The sequence below is a fragment of the Chaetodon auriga genome, chromosome 4 (assembly GCF_051107435.1).
Source record: "Chaetodon auriga isolate fChaAug3 chromosome 4, fChaAug3.hap1, whole genome shotgun sequence".
Taxonomy (NCBI): domain Eukaryota; kingdom Metazoa; phylum Chordata; class Actinopteri; order Chaetodontiformes; family Chaetodontidae; genus Chaetodon; species Chaetodon auriga.
The window spans coordinates 5,580,209-5,596,783 of record NC_135077.1 but is presented as its reverse complement, the minus strand read 5'-3'; the positions used below and the strand labels follow the sequence as shown (position 1 = coordinate 5,596,783).

The 16,575-nt window shown below is 43.8% G+C and overlaps 1 protein-coding gene across 1 annotated transcript; it reads right to left on the bottom strand.

The window, feature by feature from the left end:
- Positions 1 to 81: 81 nt before the first annotated feature.
- On the bottom strand, positions 82 to 5,977 carry LOC143319851 (CCN family member 1-like). The gene is made up of 6 exons (XM_076729090.1): positions 5,813 to 5,977; positions 4,694 to 4,907; positions 3,447 to 3,694; positions 2,986 to 3,127; positions 2,233 to 2,414; positions 82 to 1,289 (listed from the first exon to the last, which is right to left on the bottom strand). Exons 1-6 carry the CDS (start codon positions 5,861 to 5,863, stop codon positions 984 to 986), a joined length of 1,143 nt encoding a protein of 380 aa, XP_076585205.1. The 5' UTR covers positions 5,864 to 5,977; the 3' UTR covers positions 82 to 983.
- Positions 5,978 to 16,575: the final 10,598 nt, after the last annotated feature.

Below are 16,575 nucleotides of genomic sequence, written 5' to 3'. Positions count from 1 at the left end.
AGCAACAAAAACTTGTGGCAGCTACACTGTCGTGTCTCAATCCACAGAAGTGTCCCAACGTGACAATAATACAAACTTGGATCCAAATAAAGAAAATATATTTACATAATACAGTGTGATCCAAATATATCCTCAAATACAGGTTTGTGTAAGACATTATCTCAGCTGCATCTAATTCACAAAGAAGAAATCCGTTGGCGTTGGTCCTGTCCTTGCTGAATGCTTGTTGGTTCCAGATAGCATTCCTTATCATTCAAGTCTGTGACTTGCAGGGGAACAGTGTCAGTATCGCTGTGTGTAAATGTACTTTCAGATGGCTTATCAGGTCAGCATGCCAACAATAAAAGTTCATGCTGATTTTATATATTTTGAATAAAGAAAAAGTCCACGTTTTGGTTTAAAGTCTGAGGTTTTTGACATAAAGCTGCAAAAGTTACTCTTTTGCTTGTCAGTGGGTGGTCACAGCGCATTGTGGGACTTGAAGTTATCCACCATCACATTATGTGCAGCTGGTGCTGCAGGTGAGGTGATCCATGTGCACTGCTGTCATAGTTACAAAGTTTCAGTGCTAAACAAAGTGCTTTGTTGCTCGTTCTCCTCTCAGGATGATCTGAGGGTGCCAAAAAAATAAAAAAAATCCTCAACACCTGAACCAGCAATCAGTCCAGAGTGAAGGAAGTCCAGGGGTGCTTCAGGGCTCTAATTTAGGTCCCACGTCTGTTTGAACAGGAGCAGGCAAGCATACAATCCACTCCGGTCACACAATAATATTACCATAAGGGTTGCCTTTGTGGTTGTGAGCCGAGGCAGCCCTTCCTGCCTGCAGTTTGGCAGTCAGGTGGGTGCCTGTGGTCTTCACTCACTTAGAGCCAGGTAAGAAAAATGGCCCCTCGTTTTGAAGCATCGTCCTTCGTCAAGAAAGTTAACCTCATTGCATCAAATTCAAAAAAAAAAATAAAAATAAAAAATCCTCCTCCTCAGTACTAGTCTATGAACTTGTGTGTATCTCCGTACATCCAGTGCTGTGGAGGGAGGGCCACTTCGTTGAGGTGGCCGCAGTCATCGCTGCATTTACATGACTGGATGAACATGGCTGACCTCTGGAAACGCTCGCCATCTGGGCAGACAAAGGTCACGGGTACAGTGCGTGTGCGACGTGGCGAGCAGCACCGTCCATCTGTACACACACCGCAGTAGTTGGGCCGGTAGAGGCGGACACTCACACACTCTCCGTAGGACAGTCGGATGGGCTCCGGGGCTTTCTGGGCTGGGGTGCATTTCTTCCCTATCTGTGGATGGATGATAAAAGTAAAGAGATGTCACAGTCTGTGTTGTTCCTAATTGGCCTCAGTAGCCAAATCCTCCCCCACCAAAAAAAAAAGCAATAAACTTTGACTTCTATCTGCCCTGTCCTTTTACATAACAGCAGATTTAAGCAGCTTTGCACTCAAACTCATTAGCTTCACATTAAGAGCGCCACACTTCAACTTGTTATGCCAAAACAGGGATTGAGCGAGTGATTAGATTTAAGTGATTAATTTTAAGATTAACCATTTATTTGCCATTTGAGTGTCCTTTCCCGTTCCTCACGCCGACACCTATGATCGCTCTCGGCATCAGAGGTTTTAATTCAGCCGTGCAGAGAAAAGAGCTCTTAGTGTGTGTCCAACATGGAGGATTAATATAGACACACCACTTCCCTGGACTCTGAGTACACAGACGGGGCCTAGCTATGGACAGTTGCTTGGCAGGAATGCCGGGGGTGGGGGACTATATTTAAAAAGGCGCCTGCCTGCCACCATAACACCGCTGAGTAAATCAGCACTGCCCAGTTCCCACTGGATGTGGAGCTTCCCGAAAGTACCGCCAAGATAATCTCTGTTCTTAAGCTCGGGATAAAGATGGCTTTAGCACTAAGAGCATATTTACTCAGGGCCAGAACATCTAATTTTTCATTCTTTCCAGCACAGATTTGATGTTTTCAGCCTCTGCTCTTTTGTTTGAAGAGGCAAACAAGGAAGTAGAGCAAATATGTGCAGGTATTGTTTTTCCCTGCTCAGTCAGACAAGGGCAGATAAAAGGTGAAATAAGTCCCGAATGATAAGTGTTATCATGAGGCGTTTAAGTTTCACTATGCGAGTGATAAGGTGTGATAAAAGTTATGGATATTTGACCTATGCTCAATGTCTGTCTGTGTCTCCTTCAGTTCAAGTCAAGTTCAGTTGACTTCACCTTGGTGGGGACAGTTAGGCCCTGGCATGGCCGTACGGTACAGATTCTCGTCTCTCTCTCCAGCTTGCACTGCGGGTTCTTGTTGGTGATACGTGAAGACACGCCCATTCCACAGCTGCGGGAGCACTGGGACCAGTCAGTGGTCTGGACTGGACACTTCTTCTCCTTTGGGTGGTTCCACACTGAGGAGTGTCAGAGATGTGAAGGAGGGTGGAAGGCAGGGAGAAAAAGGAAAATCAGACACATCTGTTAGGCCAGTGGTTCAAAACCTGGGGTTTGGGACTGCATCAAGAGGTCACAAGATAAATCTGAGGGGATGCAAGAGGATTAATAAGATAGAAAAGCAGAAAAAAACTTCTTTTCGGTTTCCTCTGATCTTTAATTTAGTGGTTACATGATGGCAGTACCAGTCTGTTGTTTACTTTGGCCCAGACTGAAATATCTTAATAATAACTGAGTAGACTGCCATGACCTTTGGTGCAGATATTCATGGTGCACAGACGATGAATTGATGAATCCTAATGACTTTTGTGATGCCTGCAAATTTCCTCTAGCGCCACCAGAAGGTTGACTTTTTTGCCTATTAGTAAAAATATTTTGGCAACTATGCTGCTAATTAGCGAAAGTTAGTATGCTAACATGAAAAACCAGTATGGTGAACACCCAATTTAAAAAAATCGAACAAAAATAAAATGTGAGTTAAGCCAATGATAAAAAATGCTAAATATCCCCCTCTCGGTCGCTTTCTCTCACCAGGCAGGTGTTTGTAGCCACGCTCACTCTCCCAGCCGCTGGACTTTACATCTGTAAGCTTGTTGGCCAGCTCATTTTCCCGCCGGTGTGGAGCAGGATGGTGCTGAGGTCTGGTCATGTGTTGTTGTGGTGGTGGCGGCACCTGTGATACGAGATAAGATAAGATAAGATGAGACAGAGCTGCCTGCTGGGAACTAATCTGTGCCACGGTCAAGTCTACCCGTAACACTGTTCGCAGCATGGTGACATGATTATCAAAGGGTTACTTCAGGGCAATCGGTCGGAGGAGACATGCTTTACTCCTCCGCACCTTCGTGAATCTTTGTCATTATTTTACAGCACTTGCTGAACAGTATCTAGGCTACGTAAGAAGGTACAGTCTTATCTATCGGAAAGTGTAAGAGTTATGATTAATTTTCATTTATTAAGAGAGTCCTTTGTCACTACAGGAAAAAACAAACCTGATGCTTAGGTGGGAGCCGCCACGTGCCCTTATGGCAGTCCACGCTGAAGCAGCACTGCCCGGGTATCCTGACCAGCCGTGGGTAGGGGCATGATGGAGAGGCTGGTGGCAGTTTGTTGTGACAGAGAGGAGCGCAGCCAACAGCGCCGTCGATGCAGGTACACTGGTGTTTACAGCCAGCGCGGAAGCTCTCGCCATTCTGGTAGATCTTGCCGCTGTACTCGCACGTGCGTCCCTCTGATTTTGCTGGAGAGACAGATTTTACTCAGCTGAAACAAAACATTTGATGACCAACTTGTCCCAACTTGTTAGAAACATGTTGCTGTGATCAAATTCAGAATAAGCATATATTTACTAAGATCAATGAAGCTGATGAGGCCAAACATTAAATATATTGTCTCTGTATTGTTTTCAATTGAGCATTTGTCAAAAAGGATCATTGTCGCATTCTGTCTGTGTTTTACACAGCGACCCAACTTTTTGGAAATTGGGGTTGTACTTCAGATTAGTCATATAAACAACGGTGGTTGTTGTTATGCATGAACCAAAGGGCAACAGGCACAGTCCATGGGTTAGGTATGTCAGAAATGCATCTCTCTACACAACATGCTGTCTAAAGAGACCAATGATGGCGCTTTGGCTTGAGAATAATTCACCGCATCTTAATTCAACAGCTGAAATTATCCCTGTTGAGTTCAGTTTCTCCTGACTTTACCACAACGCACACAATGACTTCACATTGTAGCAGTGCACAAAACCACACAGGGACCGCTAAGATCGAAAGGTCAGTGGAAATAAGGAGACAGGAAGCTTCAGACTCCTTGTCTCCAAAGCATGGAAGAAACAGCTATTCATAGTTAGTGGGGCAGCACTGGCACGGTCCAGATGGACAGTGTATTTTTATCTCTGAAACCCCCTGTCGCTGCCATAAAACATCTACTTCTCATTAAAATACCCCCTGTCTTGCTCCCGGATGTGCAGGGGTACATGTTGTTTAATCACTGAGCAGTGATAGCCTTGGTTTCATGTCAATTAACATCCATTTCTTTGACATCTTTTGTGGCTTTTACAGCACATCACATTCACCACATTAATTTTAAATATACTTTGTCCATGCACGATAACACTGAACCCCCCCACTGGGCTGACATGAGCAGGGGAGCAGTGCAAATAGCTGTAGAAAGCAGCTATTTTCTAAGTGAAATTCCTTTCCTCCCAACATGCATTGTTCCCCTCCTCTCTCACCTCGACAGATGCCCCAGGCCATGGTCACATCATTGCCGTAATTACACTCGAGCCCTTTGTGGTGGTCACAAGGCCTCATGGGGTTGCAGTCCTGGTTTAGCTGCGCAGCGCACACCTTGCAGCACCCACATCCATCTGGCACGGCGCTAACTCCTGGAGGGCAAATCAGGGGCTCTTTGGGGCACTCACACACTGCTGGGCAGCGAGCAGTCACCTGGTGGGAGCAGAGAGGGAGATCACATTGCGAGACAAAACCCAAATGATCTGAGTCACGCAGCATTTTGAACACCACAACCTTGCTCAAACAACATCACAGATGTAGGTTGCAGCTTCTGGAAAGAGGGCCACAAGGCTACACTTCGAGTACTTGACTGGAAAATTCAGACACAAAACAGCTGTATGGCAACCAGGCGCTAAAGTCATCCTCAGGGGTGTTCAATACAGCAGTTCCAGCTTTTTCGAACATCCAAGAGGGAGGAAGAGCTCTGATACAGTCATTCTTGATTCTGAATCATCTCTTATGCTCCTCTGGGTTTTGATTGATTCTGAATTCTTCCACAGACAAAGCACTGTGGTACGCCTCTGCTGTAAGTCAAGTCTCTGCTGGCCAGCCAGCCCTGGTTGTCTCGACAGTTTGCACCCAGTCCCCTGCTGGCTCATGATTTGAGTCATCGCTCAGCACTAGAGCCAACTTGTTCCAGTTTGTAGGAATCAACATGTCACTGTGCTTCCAAAAACAGAACGTGAGAAGACATGCAGATAACCAGAAAGGGCTGTATTCATTATTATATAAGCAGTACTGGAGCTCTAACCCCACCTAAACTCCATTTACCAAACTTTGTATTGGGAGCCCTAATCACAGTTAATCTGATGTCGGCTTCATCGAGAAGCTGTCTTTGAAGATGAAACATGTCTGAAAGCTTTTCTAAAAATATATTTGGGTGTTGTTTACACCAGGGGATGTTTATACTGTTCACACCCTGGAGGTCAAAGTTTAATCACATTTTGACTCGTCTGACTCCATTACCCACGACAGATTAAACATTTAACTAATCTCAGTCTTTAAGTGAAATGTCTGGCTCAGCTACACGAGCTTCTGTCAGGGATGAGAAATCTTACCTGTGTGATGACGGCTGTTGTCAGTACAGTCAGGTAGATCAGAAATGCCATAATTAGCCGGCGACAAGTTGAAGAAAAATACAAATAAACATAAAATAGTATAGTCAAGCTACAATCCGCTGAGCAGATGTTAGTCTGAAGGAGATTCACGGTGAGTTTCAGTCTCTTTTCGTAGCCGTAGTCCTTGTTTTTCTACCGGAATAAGAGTCTAAAATGTAATTTATACCCGCTGGTGAGCCCCTGAGAGACCCCGCCCCTCTCCATACTTCTAGCCAAACAGCGTGCAGGCAGCAGCGCAGACGTTCCAAATGGGCGTAGTTTCACCACGGGGGTAGTTTGCTGATTGGTGGGCGTGTTTTGGAATGAATGCAGCCATTCATAAAAATCGCAGGGTCGCTCTGTATTTATTTTATGGGTTAAAAATTAAAATGTAACAGCCGCTTTCAAGTCACACTTTGGCACATTCCTGCTTTTGTGGCCTCCACTCACCTAACACTAAGCAAATATATTCAGCTGGGCCAGACAGCATGGTAACATTAATAAGACCTCCACCTCTGAGGGGGGAAAAAAGAAGGGGGGAGGAATTCCCTCTGTTTTTCCAGACCGACGGAGGTGCCAGGACAGAAAGTTGAAGTGGACTGTATTGAGCAAATAATACGATAATAGCAGCTGTCAGAGAGAGTGAACACACCCCTCATTGTCTGTGCCCATCATAAGCTGAGAATATGTGTTTCCATGGTTTTTAAAGGTACTTTTTGATTGTTTATTCTGTCTGAACACTTCACCTTGAATTCAGGTGGGCTGGCTGCCTCTGACTATGATTGCTAACCACATGGTGCTGAGATGGGGATGATGAGGATATGATCACTTGGAAAGAATGGTTCCAGTTGAAGGTGAGAGCAGGATTGATTGTTGTTTTAAGGGCGGCTCATGTGAGGGTTGGCCTCCTCATCGTCGTCCTCCTCCTCTGCTGTCTTCCTTTTCAACCACAGGTTTTCAGCCACATCTGCCTGAACACAGAAGCCTCATTTGATGAAAGAAACATGATAGGTTTGAAACTTAGGCTCCTGCTATTTCTGTCCATGTATACCTGTGAAGCTCGAGCTTAGAGCTAAAAAGCCAAACATCGCACATACTTTCTCACATGGGCTGTGGTGGCCTTGGTGAAAATGACCTTTTAGCTGTATCTGGTAGTGAATGGTATTATTTATTGTCCCTGTTAAAAAACAATGACTTTACTCCATATATCATACCTCCTTTTCCATTTGCACTTTTTAACTACTTGTTTACATTCCATTTTCTTGTATTGGTTGTCAATTTTCTTACATTTGTTCTTCATAATGTACTTTATTTGTATTTTTAATGTTATATTGCACTATGCATGTCACTGCACTGTGCATCCTTGTGTACCTCGCTGAATCTAAATCAAAAGATAAAAAAATGATCAAATTCTCCTTGACACCGTTCTTCTTCGTCCTTTGTTCTTTTTTTCAAACCACCAGCATGCACACAGACAAACTTTGCCCAGGTGGGAAGATGGTTGAGGTCACTTTCTTGCCGAGATTAAAGTGAGAAAATCTCAACCACTCTTATGTCTGGACAGTAAATATGAAGCTACAGGCAGCAGGTGGGTAAAAGTCAGTAGTAGTAATAAGTGAGCTTTAGAGGAGTCAGAAGATGAATTTAATTGCCTTTGGACAGAGCTAAGTTAGCTGTTTCCCCCCTGCTCTCAGTCACTTTGCAAAGGTAAGCTCACTGCCTCCAGTTTTATATTCAACAGACACATATAGGGGAGGTATTGAACTCCTCATCTTACTCTCATCAAGAAATCAGATAAACGTAAAACAAAAGCCTAACTAATATTTTAATCACATGTAACCTTACAAATTAACTCCTGAATTACACTAACTGGCCTACATTAGCTGACCTGTGTTTTAGTCAGGATTGGCCTTGAATCTACTTTAGCTTGAAATAAATGAAGGTGGCTGAGTGGACCTCTTTTACAACCATTCATCTTTGCTCTGTAGCTACCTGTCTGACCAGCATTTAATTGAAAAACACATTAGAGGTTGTGGACTGAAGTCATGACTCTCAATTTAAAAAAGGAAACCACCTCAGGAAGCTGTCAGTCACAGCTCTAATGGTGTGACCAAGGAGACAAAGTCACGGCCCATCTATTTTAATCCTCCGGTGGTCATGGTACAGAGGGAGTTCTGAAAGTCCTGTGACTGCTTCTGTTTTCAGTTTCTCCACTGATGCTGAACAAGAGGGAATCCAAGGAGAGATGATAGAGATGTAAAACAGATGTAAAACTAATCTTCGGTGATGAAGTCAGCCGGTCTTTTTTTTTTTCAGATAGTTTTAACAGGGCATTAGATAATTAGAAATTCTCTGTCCTGCAAGATTGTGAATAACTTTTCTCCAAGCACAGATTCAAAACAGATCCTCAGCGATGGTTGAGGCAGATTTGCTCCCAGTGAGTGAGCTACAGTCCCCCCTCCATAATATGGTTGTTACAAATAATCATAAATGTCAATGTTGGTAGAAGTATTCAGTTCTATTCATTTTATTAAAGGATTATTAGGGCACTTTTTTTTTTTTTTTTTAACATACACTCAATTGAAAACACCACAAAGAAATTATATCAAATGTTTTACCTCATCACCATTACCGATTTATGTAAATCTATGCTATGAATTTGAATTGATTGAATTGAATCAATTGAATTTGATGCCAGCAACACATTTCAAACTCGTTGGGACAGGAGCAACTAAAGACTGGGAAAGTTGAGGAATGCTCCAAAAACACCTGTTTGGATCATTCCACAGGTAAACAGGCTCATTAGTAACAGGTGATTGTATCATGATTGGGTATGAAAGGGGCATCCTGGAAAGGCTCAGTTGGTCCAACACATCCTCATACCTAGATGACTGAATAGGTCGATTGCCAACATCTCCCAAAGCAAAATCTATGACCATCAAGAAAGACACAGTTTTATGAAACAGGGCAGATGTAGAAAAACAGGAAATGTCCAACAGCGAATGAAAATAAGTAAAGGGGCTGTTTGAGAGAGAGAGAAGAAAGAAGCAAAGACAGAAAGCAAGAGAAGTGTGTAGGGGATGGGTGGGTGACAGGTGTTTCATGGTAAGAGAGTTTATTTTTTCAATGGGAGGAGTGAGCAAGTGCCCCGCTGCCTGGTCTGGTCTGCCCCGATGGGGTTCTGGCGGTCTGGTGGTATGGTATTTCACACAAAAACAGAGTGCTGGTATTTCAGCCCATACCACTTTTAAGGTCACATGAACCAAATTACATGATACTAAGGTCATGTGCTTAAAAATACATAAATACATACTGAAAGACGTAAAGAAATACACGTTACATAACATAATTCCAATGTAATTATCCAAATGGGAGCATGAAATCGAGACTTGCGGAGAAAAGTCATGTCCTGGGAGAAAAGGGAGGAAGAAAGAGTGCAAGTGGTGGTGACAGGGTGATTAAGCTGGTTTCTCTCCTGCCACAGTGGAAAAAGTTAAGCGCGTGGGAACCTCTTTTATGTGTGTGTTTGAAGTGACAGAAAGGAGAAAGGTGTGTGTGTGTGTGTGTGTGTGTGTGTGTGTGTGTTATTTTTCTAAGAAATAACAGAACAGAAGCTTGAGCATTGACTTTCCTTCACAGAGACAGAAAACTGTGGGAAAGCTCACCGTGAGAGACTGTCTGTGCACACGCCGAACTCAGACCTCCTCATATAATATTATAATGCGTAATCGGATATGTGCTAAATCTGGCATCGACATTTGGTTCCTGTGTTAATGAACTGTGAAGTTCAAACTTACACAGCATCATAAAATTACATAAGACAGACTCAACTATCGGGTCTGACAGGAACTGAGCTTGAATATAAGCCTGCTTCCTTGGAGCAATTCTCCCCCTAGTGGAAGTTTCAGAGGATAAGGTTTCTAAGATTTCAAGTGCTGATCGCTGTTCAGATTAAGGTGAGAATTGGTTTCAGCCCTTAAATTCTGAGATTGAAGCATGTTGGCTTTAAAACACAAGTTATCCCTGACATAACATCAACTAACCTTCAAAACTTTGTCCTTTTTCAGTGTCAGCTTGCTGCACAGGGAAGGCTTTTCTTTTCCCTTATACCTCCACAAGATGGAGACAAACACTACAATATAGGGGGGAAAAAAAGCATATGCCTCCAGGGCAGGATTTGATCCACTGCCCAGCACAAAGGTACCGAGCTGTGAAGTCAGCATTGGCAGCGCAGACTCACAAAAGTCCAAAATAGCACCATGAAACTTGTTGATAACTCACCACTGCTCAGTTCACCTTTTTCCATGGCTTTGGTGCCAGAGACCAGAGCGTAGGCCAGCAAGTTTCCACTCCAGCCACACCAGCTGATTTAAAGAGGTCATATTATACTTTGGGGGTTTCTCCCTTTCCTTTAGAGTGTTAAATAGCTCTTTGTGCATGTAAAACGTCCAAAGTTAGAGAGACCAACCCAAAGGAAGTTATTCTCTCTGACAGCAAACAGTGCTCCTGAACTCCCTGAAACACCTCCTCAGTAGTTTGGCCTTTTATTCCATTACTAGCCTACATCACAATGTAACACAGCACCACTTCCAGCTCAGTGACCATCCTGCGCCCAGGTGACCATCCCTCCCACATCACCATCTGCCATTGTTAAACAAGGATGTGTAAGGTAACGTTATGAGCAAAGCAGGCATTTTCTTTCTTTTCAGAGCAAGTCTGTGTGTGTTTGAGTGTTGCTGCTGTATGTAAATGTACATGTTAGACATGCCCTGAAGAAATGGTCAAACTTTGATTAGCACCCTGCAGCTGCCTTGGTCAGACCATACAAAGGCCGTCACAAAGCTGTAGTGTTCGTGGCTCACTGGGCCGAGGCTAATTCGGATCATCTCCCCGCTCAAACGTGTAGTGGTGAAGTTTTTATTTTCGGACAGGTTATTGTGACGATATTAAAAGGAAGAAGTGCAGCTAGCTAGAAGCTAAAAACACCAGCAGACCTGACGGGAAACACACTGGGCGGTGCCTGCAAACCTGCGTTCCTACAGGTCCACGTGATCGTAGTCATATCCAGTGATTTCATGAGAATAATGACTGCAACACCACTGTTAAATATTTTGATGCTTTCATCTTTCCTCCTTCACTTGTCCACCCTCCCTGATATTTAATTAAACTCTTCTCAGGAGGCTGTGAGGAGGTGGTGTAGTGAAGGGATACTATCTCCCTCTCTTTCTCCTCAATCTTATTTCCTCCCCACTTTCTATTTTTTCCAATTCATTTGTTTTCACTAAACCTTTCTGACTCACTTTCCCTTCTGCCTCACCCTTCCTTTTTTTTCCCGTCTTCTTCCCCTCTCTCTCTCCTGTCTTTCTCCAGACTGTGACAGCAGCGCGCAGCTGCTTTGAACCTGGTTTTATTCGGAGCACGCTCTTGTCTCCCATCACCCGTGGTCTCCTGATTAGACTGCCCCCCTTTAGCAGTCACTGGCGCTCACAGCAGCCGACTGACAGGGAAGGAAAAAGCTTTTCCCAGGCAGAGTAGCAGCGCTGCCTGAAGACTTGTAAGCCAAATATCCCGCTCGTTTGGGATTACCCTTTGGCCAGCTGCTAGATCTTTCGTGTCTCATATGGGAGTATTGGGTTTGAAAAACGCAAATATGGACGTTTTTTCCCCGCACAAGCTGCTGCAAGGGCAGATGTATAGTGTATGTTAGGATTTTAGCCCTTGGTTGTTCATTCCCGCTTTCATGAAAACTCATAGTTTTACATTACACATACAAAAACAAATAATTTAATGTTGCTCGGAGACCTACGCTGGCCTGCTGGGAACTATAGTGCTCAGAATATTTGAGAAATGTTGAATAGCCCTTCAACTACCTTAAAGCCATGATTAGCCATTCGTTTACCTGCCTCAGATATACAGTATATACTACATACAGGCTGGGCATTTGGTGTATACTGTAACAAGAAAAACAGACTGGTGCATATGTCCTCATGTGAATTTAGACCACATGCCTTTCAGATGGGTTTCAGTGTGCACTCATTACAGCAGCAGTGGAGAATGGGAGTGGGAGTAGAAAACATATTGTAACATAAAACAACTGAGACCCGCCATTTATTCTCTTCATACATGACATACACGTGCCTGTTCTCTAATCTAACACCATCATTGCTTTTGCAGATGATACCACAGGACTGACGAGTCAGCATACGGGGGATGTTAGCACCTTTCAGAGCTCATTGCAGACTTCACGGGGACTAGAAGTTGCAGACACACCAATAACTACATGAATAATAGCAAAGTGGACCTAGTCTCCATGTTTAGGTTCTTTGGTGCTTATATCTCCTAGACATCACCTGCATGATCCATTAAATCCTCCTCCCTGGTTAGTGCACAGCAATGTCTCTACTTCTTGCATATAATATTTACCGTCATTAATTGTATATTTTATCTTATTTTTATCTTAGAATGACAATGTTGATTTACATTTAATTGCTACTTCCCTCCTTTTTCTCCTTCCCCATCCATCACTTCCATCCCACCTATTCCTCAGATGCACGTGTCCTTTTCTCCCCATTCCCATGGAGATGCACTACAAGCTGACAACAAATGCAACCTTCCATCAGCGGCGGCGGACTAACACAGATATCTCAGTCTGCAACAGTTACAGATAACCCACATCTCCCTCTGCCCCCTCCCTCCATCCTTCATTCATTTCCCTCTCCTCTGTTTCCTGGTTGTGGGCTTGCTCTGACCCCATTGGAATGAGGTCTGATGAAGATGAATGATGCCTCTCAGCTTACTTACCCTTCTCCCATGTGCTTCCTTCGTAGCTGCGGTGGGGATTTCCATAGGAATTCTCCCATTCCTCAGAGTGTCTTGCCTGACAGGTTCACAGCAACACAATGAACAATGAAAAAAGACCTATGGTTGACTGGAGTGGCTGAGACATTAGGGAGCCGTGATAGCGATTCAGAAGCTTGAAGCTCATCAGATTTCAATTACTGAGGAAATGAAGTGAAAATCTAAAGAGGCTATTTCATAATCAAGGTTATTGAATATTTTTCTGGCTCTACACGTCTGTTATGACTTCGCAGATGAAGAGACAATGCAGTTCAAATCACTTACAACATATTACTCTTTGATATTAGGTTAGGACACTTAAAGGAATAGTTGAGTTAGATGAGAAGATTGATACCACTCTGTGACTGGCATGGCAAACATTTAAAGGAAAGTGGTCAAGGAACTAAAGAATGGAGGACAGGAGCAGAGCAGGAAGCCTCATGCAAGCAGCCTGAGGACAGGATGGGGACACTATAAGAGACCTCATGCGGTTAGCCTGAGAGTTGAGCTGAAGAGGAGAATAGCACAGGAGATCTAACTAGAGGCCGGCAAGGAAGGTGAAACCACTCTGGAGATCTGGCAGGAGGCCGGCGATGGCTGAAACTCTCAGGAGGACGGGTAGAAGGTCAGTGACGGCGGCGAAGTTGAAGCCCCTCTGGAAGTTGGCAGCAGGACCCTTCCAAAGGCTGGCGGTGAAGGTGAAGCATCCGCTTCTGAGCTGCTGCCGATTGTGTGGCTGCAGCAGCTGCCGATGCTATCCGAGCCCCACGTAGCTGGGGTATGCCCTCAATCCTCTCAAAGCGATCCCATGATGTGGTCGAATTTGCTGGGTCCATGAGTGGCCAGACTGTACCAGGGGGAAGCCGGTCGTCTCTCAAAGGCACAATGGCAGTGGCATCACCTGGACTGAGTGAGTGTGGGAGAGCAGCATGAACACTGGACTGATTGGGAATGAATCTCAGGTGTGCGATCAGAGTGGGCAGGTGGGCGTGGCTGGCAGGGGAGCGAGAATGGAAAAGTACTGACTGAGCATGTGAACAGATGACGGAAAATGACAGCAGGTAGGAGACTCCATTTACTATGACACTATTAGCTGAAGAGGACCAAAAGCTATGCAGAAATGAGGAGAATTCTGATTAATTTCAAGAGATCTTAAATATGCCATCCATTCTGCCCTAGTAACAGTTTATGGTTATGGTTATGTTTATGAATCATTCCAACAGTTGAGTGATTGCATGATGGAAGAGGCTCAGATAACATTTCTGATTTATCCTTGTAAGTTAAGTTAATAAGTCAGTTAATTTGAAAAATAAAGAATTTCACAGAAAGATGAGTTATGGACCATGTAATGTTTATTCAGTTCATTATTATTTACACCTGTGCTTTTCATGCTGTGGCATGTCAAAATGTCTTCTGTGAAAAATGGCCGACTGTATGTTTATGCGGCCATCTCAAAGACAACATTTTTGATGAAAGTACTTAATTAGAGCACTGGTTGTCTCACCTTTCATATTTTCAAACCAAACTGTTAAGACCATGCACAGTGAATTCAGTGTCACAGACAAAAAAATGCCATGTAGTTGCTTCAATTCCCCTTTCCACATTATTGAGCAGACGGGCATGAATAAATCAAAGAATGAGCAAACTTCTTACAAGTCTGCAGTCATGAGCGCTCGTGTGCATGTGATAGTACGTAAGTGAATCTAGGGAGGGAATGTTTAATTTAAGATGTAGACAGAAAATTGCCTCAGAGGAAAACAGTCTCTTCCACTCATCCAGGCACCTTGAGCTACTTACAGAGGCAGCAACCTTGAAGCCCACAAATCTATCAAGGACACATTGCAACCTTCTTTTTGCTCACCAAAAAGCGCTAATACATTCAGAGTCTCCACTTTTTAGAATGAGGAAACATCTAGCTTCTGCCAGGCACAACATGTGTTACACAGTGATGATTCAGCAGCCACTGCAGTGACAGTGTGATCAGTGAACATCAGGTTTCACTGGCTTGATGAAAGTAGATGCAAAAAATAGATGCATGAGTGGGTTTACATCAGTTGGATCGACAAACTGAACCCTCTACTTGTCTTTCTGTGTCTTTCTTATGTAAACCAGCGTGCAAAAACAAATGCACACACATCAGTGATGCGATTTCTGCTTCTCATGAACTAACTGCATTGAAGAATCTACTCTTTAAAAATGTATTTCTTTTATTTTCGAAAGTTTACAATGTTTTGTGTCCAGATTGGCTCTTCATCAGGTAGAGATGTATCAAACTGAATCAGGTGTGTCTTTATTTGTTGTTATGTTTGTGTTTGACTTTATTTCTTTGATTGTTTTTGTCAGTGATTGCTGACTTCATTCCTTGATAATATTCTTTGTGATAAATGCTCATGTACACATTGTTAGTTTGCATGATATTACCAATGTCTTTTTGAGTCTGGCTTGGAGATGTGCACTACTCGTGTGGTCGTCCCTCATTGGAGGGACAATGTTAAATGCGGAAATTTCATGCCAATTTCTATGATTATTCTAATGGAATTGCTGTGATTGGCGGACCCTCCTGATGAAGTGAAATCAATCCCCGGGAATGTGATGTGTGGAGTTCAGCTTTTACACACAAATTTGTGCCATTGAAAGATGGAGATTCCAAAATGAAGAAGAAGAAGAAGAATCGGGGGGAGACATTCCCCTTTATTTGTCACACACACATGGTCGGAAACACGGCACACAGAGGTGAAATTTGACTTCCGCTTTTGACCCATCCTGGTCGTCCCTCCTCCGCGGCAGACCAGGAGCGGTGAGCAGCCAGACCGGCGCCCAGGGACCCATTCTGTTGCGTCACCATTGGTCAGGTGGTGATCTTCTTGCATGTTTTTAGTGGGGGTATATTTTTACGGAGGATACCCCAGGTGAACACGGGGAGAACATGCAAACTCCACACAGAAAGGCCCTCCTCGAGCAGCAGGCACCGAAGCATGGTGGAGGACACACCCGGTGCCCGCAGCGAGATTCGAACCCGGCACCTTCTTGCTGTGAGGTGACAGTGTTGCCACCGTGCCACCGTGCCACCATGCCATGCCATGAAGGAAGTTAGCGCATCTTATTAAGATATATGACACACACCTGAGTCAGTTTGATACTCTTGTACCTGATGAAGAGCCTCTCTGGGCTTAAAATGTGGTTCTTTTTCTGAATGCAATAAAGAAAAACATTTTACAGGGAGTGTTCAGCGTTTGGGAAATCTTGGGAAGCAGAATTTTTTTTTATAATAACACACATACATGCACATACCCTGTACCTCTTATTGCAGTGCAGTTTCGAAAACTGCAGATGAGACAGGAGTGGGAGGGGTTGTGGCGGGGATGAAGGCTAAGTCAGCCACATTGGCGAATGGTACTATTCAACCGGCACATTGAGATGTGCAGTATTTTTCTTCTCCTTGTGTGGCAGGAATGAGGACATTTGTGAATAGATTCCTTTGATTTCCCTTGATTTGAAGAGCAACTGCTTAAAAGTAGTTCATAAAGTGATGATGTGCTCGGAGCAAAGTCTTTGATGAATACTTTTGTGCTTTTTGCAAAAAAAAAAAAAAAAGGTATTTATAGGGAGTGTGTCTGTGTGTGTGTGTGGGTTTGTGCAATTATTGGGATGACAGCAGGCTGAAAGGCACATTTTCTGTATGCCTCTAAGTGTAATCGAATTTAACTCCATGAAATGACTGAAAGGTATATTTGATACTGCATTTCGAGCTCGCACAAAGCAAAAAAAGAATCACCGCTGCACCATTTGATCTCTATGTCATGGCCTCCCTGGCCAGGCAGAGAGAAGAGCGAGAAAGGTAAGACTCCTGGCAGCCTCAGTCTATCTTTTGCTCCAAAGTAGATCTG

What these genes read in the sequence shown, in the direction of transcription:
- LOC143319851 (XM_076729090.1), bottom strand. Translation starts at nt 5,863, where the DNA reads ATGGCATTTCTGATCTACCTGACTGTACTGACAACAGCCGTCATCACA. An exon ending in TGGCTACAAACACCTGCCTG is followed by an intron (nt 2,415 to 2,985) that starts GTGAGAGAAAGC and finishes GACACTCCTCAG; the next exon opens with TGTGGAACCACCCAAAGGAG. An exon ending in GCCTAACTGTCCCCACCAAG is followed by an intron (nt 1,290 to 2,232) that starts GTGAAGTCAACT and finishes ATCCATCCACAG; the next exon opens with ATAGGGAAGAAATGCACCCC.